The 3181-nt window shown below is 33.5% G+C and overlaps 1 protein-coding gene across 9 annotated transcripts in view; it reads left to right on the forward strand.

Moving 5' to 3' along the window:
- LOC107625421 (DNA helicase INO80) overlaps positions 1-3181 on the forward strand; it is a 15934-nt gene that overhangs the window by 4050 nt on the left and 8703 nt on the right. For all 9 annotated transcript variants that reach the window (XM_021115915.1, XM_016328048.2, XM_021115918.1 and 6 more), the window contains exons 11-14: positions 1456-1581; positions 1812-1973; positions 2055-2112; positions 2861-3091. In XM_021115915.1, coding sequence (XP_020971574.1) covers positions 1456-1581; positions 1812-1973; positions 2055-2112; positions 2861-3091 — 577 coding nt within the window. The remainder of the gene's footprint in view (positions 1-1455; positions 1582-1811; positions 1974-2054; positions 2113-2860; positions 3092-3181) is intronic.

Here is a 3181-nt window from a genome sequence, read left to right on the forward strand (position 1 = left end):
ATGTTCATAATGGATATGGGATTGGGTGGATTCCCATTCTGTATTCCCAAAGGGATACAAGGTCTCCACTTACCCACCAAAACTACTCTCCCATTTCAGACGCAGCTTAATTCTCCTCATCTCTTCCTAATTTCAACCTACTACTCCACCGACCTTTACTAAATTCTAAATAAAACTAAGGTGAAATTGTAAAACTTATAAATTTGAATTAATCTTTAATTTGTAATAAAATATAAAAACATGGATTGGCAAGTGCCTATTAATCCATTAGCTATTATAGTGGCTTTGTGTTCTAATGCCTGGTTGTGAAAAAAAGCAAATCGATCATTACATGGCGGGTCAAGAAAGATTCTAGATGCTTCTTAAAGAGGAACAAAATCAGAAGTGTTATTGTTGTGTTTCCTTTGAAGTATAAGATGTGCCTGCTATTTGGGTATTACTATTGACAAGTCTCCTTAGGCTTGAAGTGGTCTTCTGCATTATACACACTAGAAGTCTGATAGGAAATGTTATGGCTATCAAACTGCCTTTTCAATTTTTGTAATTTTAATATATAAGTTTTGAAATTTTATGTAATTTCATTTAATTACTTCCTTATATTATATTATATACTCTAGTATGCCTATGCTTATGATGGCTATGGTGGTTATGCAAGTGTTATTAAAGCTAAAGTCACATTTTCTTTTACATTTTGATAACACTTTTTTAGCAATACTTCTTAAAAAGCATTGTTAAATAATAAAGTGTTACTTTAATTTTGCAACACTTTCACCATAGCTACCGTAGCATAGGCATACTAGAATGCACCTATATATATGAGGTAGAATACTCTTACACTGATGCAAGAGTTAGTAAACTTACCCCTTGAATAACTTTCTTATGTAAATTTTATCAATCCAACCGATGAATTGGAGCTACATATCATACAAGATCATGTAAAAAATAGACAACATTAATGAATGTGATCAAATAATTCATTTTACATACATTTAAGAAGTATGTATTACGTTGATTTAAATGGTGTTAGATTAATGTGAAATTTTAGTTATGATCTATAACATGAACTTTCAATACAATGGTCAGTTTTACAAAAACTTTCTTCAGGAACGAGTATCGTTGAATAAAAACTTACAATCAAATGTGAAATTTTATCCTGTATATGGTTTCCTTGTAGCTGAATTTTAGTAGTTTGATTCTTGGTCCTTTTCCTTGTTACAAAGTAAAATAACATCCAATGTAAGGCAAAGTTGATGTTCTTATAAATGTTTGGTGGGGATGGTATTGTTCATCTTCACAAAGTCATGCTCTAATGTTTGGAGTTTTGTTCCATTGGTCAAAAACATAATAAATGTTTTAGCCCTTGCCTGTCTTAATTTTATTTGTAGTTCATTCCGTCTTTTTGCATTCTCTCATCCTTGTGATAGCTATCATCAGTACTTCTTTCTTGTTTACCAGGGACGCTAAATTCCACATTGTCATCACTAGCTATCAGCTGTTAGTACAAGACGAGAAGTTTTTTCGCCGTGTGAAATGGCAGTACATGGTTTTAGATGAGGCTCAAGCAATAAAAAATTCAACCAGGTATTATGTAATCTTTGTTTATGAGGTGCATAATATCATAAGTGAATGGAATATGTCTAGTCCTTACAGTTTGTGATCATGTGGTTTCTTATAAGAAAACTATGAGTAACTGTTTATATAGCTCATTTTTTCTTACAATGGAACTGTGTATACTTTTTAAATGTAGAAATTGTATAGTTGAACTTGTATCATTATACATTTGACTGCTAAAATTCTCTTCAATCTAACAGCATAAGATGGAAGACACTCCTTAGCTTTAATTGTCGGAATCGCCTTCTTCTTACTGGCACACCTATTCAGAATAATATGGCAGAGCTGTGGGCTCTTCTGCACTTCATTATGCCAACTTTATTTGATAGCCATGAGCAGTTTAATGAGTGGTTTTCGAAAGGGTAAGTTTTCTTCATTGTATTTCCATTGATTTTTTAGCCGTATAATTAGGGTCTAACATACTATGACCAATCACATGCCAGCATTGAGAACCATGCAGAACATGGTGGCACCTTGAATGAGCATCAACTGAACAGATTGGTATGTTCATCTTTCTGTCTTTCCAAATAGAATGGGCTGAGTTCAGACATGAATCATGATAGAGCATAGTTGTGTCGTTCGAACCATGTAGCTGATCCCACATAGTGGGACAAGGCATTGTTGTTGTTGTACTATATCATTTTGGATTTTCAATTTAAGAATAGTATATGGGATTTGTTTATCAGGAGATTTTTTGGTTTGTAGTATTAGACTTCTGTTGTGTAATATTTATTGTGAAATGAAGAGAAGAATTCATCCAACTTTGCTTTTGGATAATGTGCTGGTAGGCTGGTAGCATTTGTCTTTTGAGAGTACTAAACACTTGTTTAACATGTTTGTGGGCATTTTTTATTTATTGCGTGGTTGTTTTAAGCTAAGCTGGTGTGCTTTGGGTTTTATCTTTTTGCAGTATAAATATGTGCACTTGCACATGCATTGGCTAGGGTTTTCAGAAAAGCTCTTGTTAACTACTCTTAATTCTTTATATTCATGTATGCATATCCCAATATAAACTAAATACATGTTTCAGGAATGTGTGATAACTGGAGTTGCGATTTCATGCATTATATTGTGCTCCATTATTCTTTTTTACTACAACAACAACAACAACAACAAAGCTTTATCCCACTAGGTGGGGTCGCCTATTTTTTTACTACCTCTAATTATTTTTGCTGGTTTTGTATTAAACTATTGCAATTTTGCATCTTTTTGAACTACTTGACTTAATTTCTGCCCACGTGTATAACAGCACTCAATTCTGAAGCCTTTCATGTTGCGGCGCGTTAAAAAGGATGTAGTTTCTGAGCTGACTAAGAAAACTGAGGTTATGGTGCATTGCAAGCTGAGTTCTCGGCAGCAGGCTTTCTATCAAGCAATTAAGAACAAGATATCTCTTGCTGAACTTTTCGATAGTAATCGTGGGCAACTCAACGAGAAGAAAATCCTGAATCTAATGAATATTGTTATTCAACTAAGGAAGGTAGTGTCCATTTCCATGCTGCTTTTGGCAGACTAAAGTTGTTTTTGTTGATTCATTTTGTGCTGCCGTTTGCTTCATTGAAAAAAAAAA

Source organism: Arachis ipaensis, chromosome B02, assembly GCF_000816755.2.
Source record: "Arachis ipaensis cultivar K30076 chromosome B02, Araip1.1, whole genome shotgun sequence".
Lineage (NCBI taxonomy): Eukaryota > Viridiplantae > Streptophyta > Magnoliopsida > Fabales > Fabaceae > Arachis > Arachis ipaensis.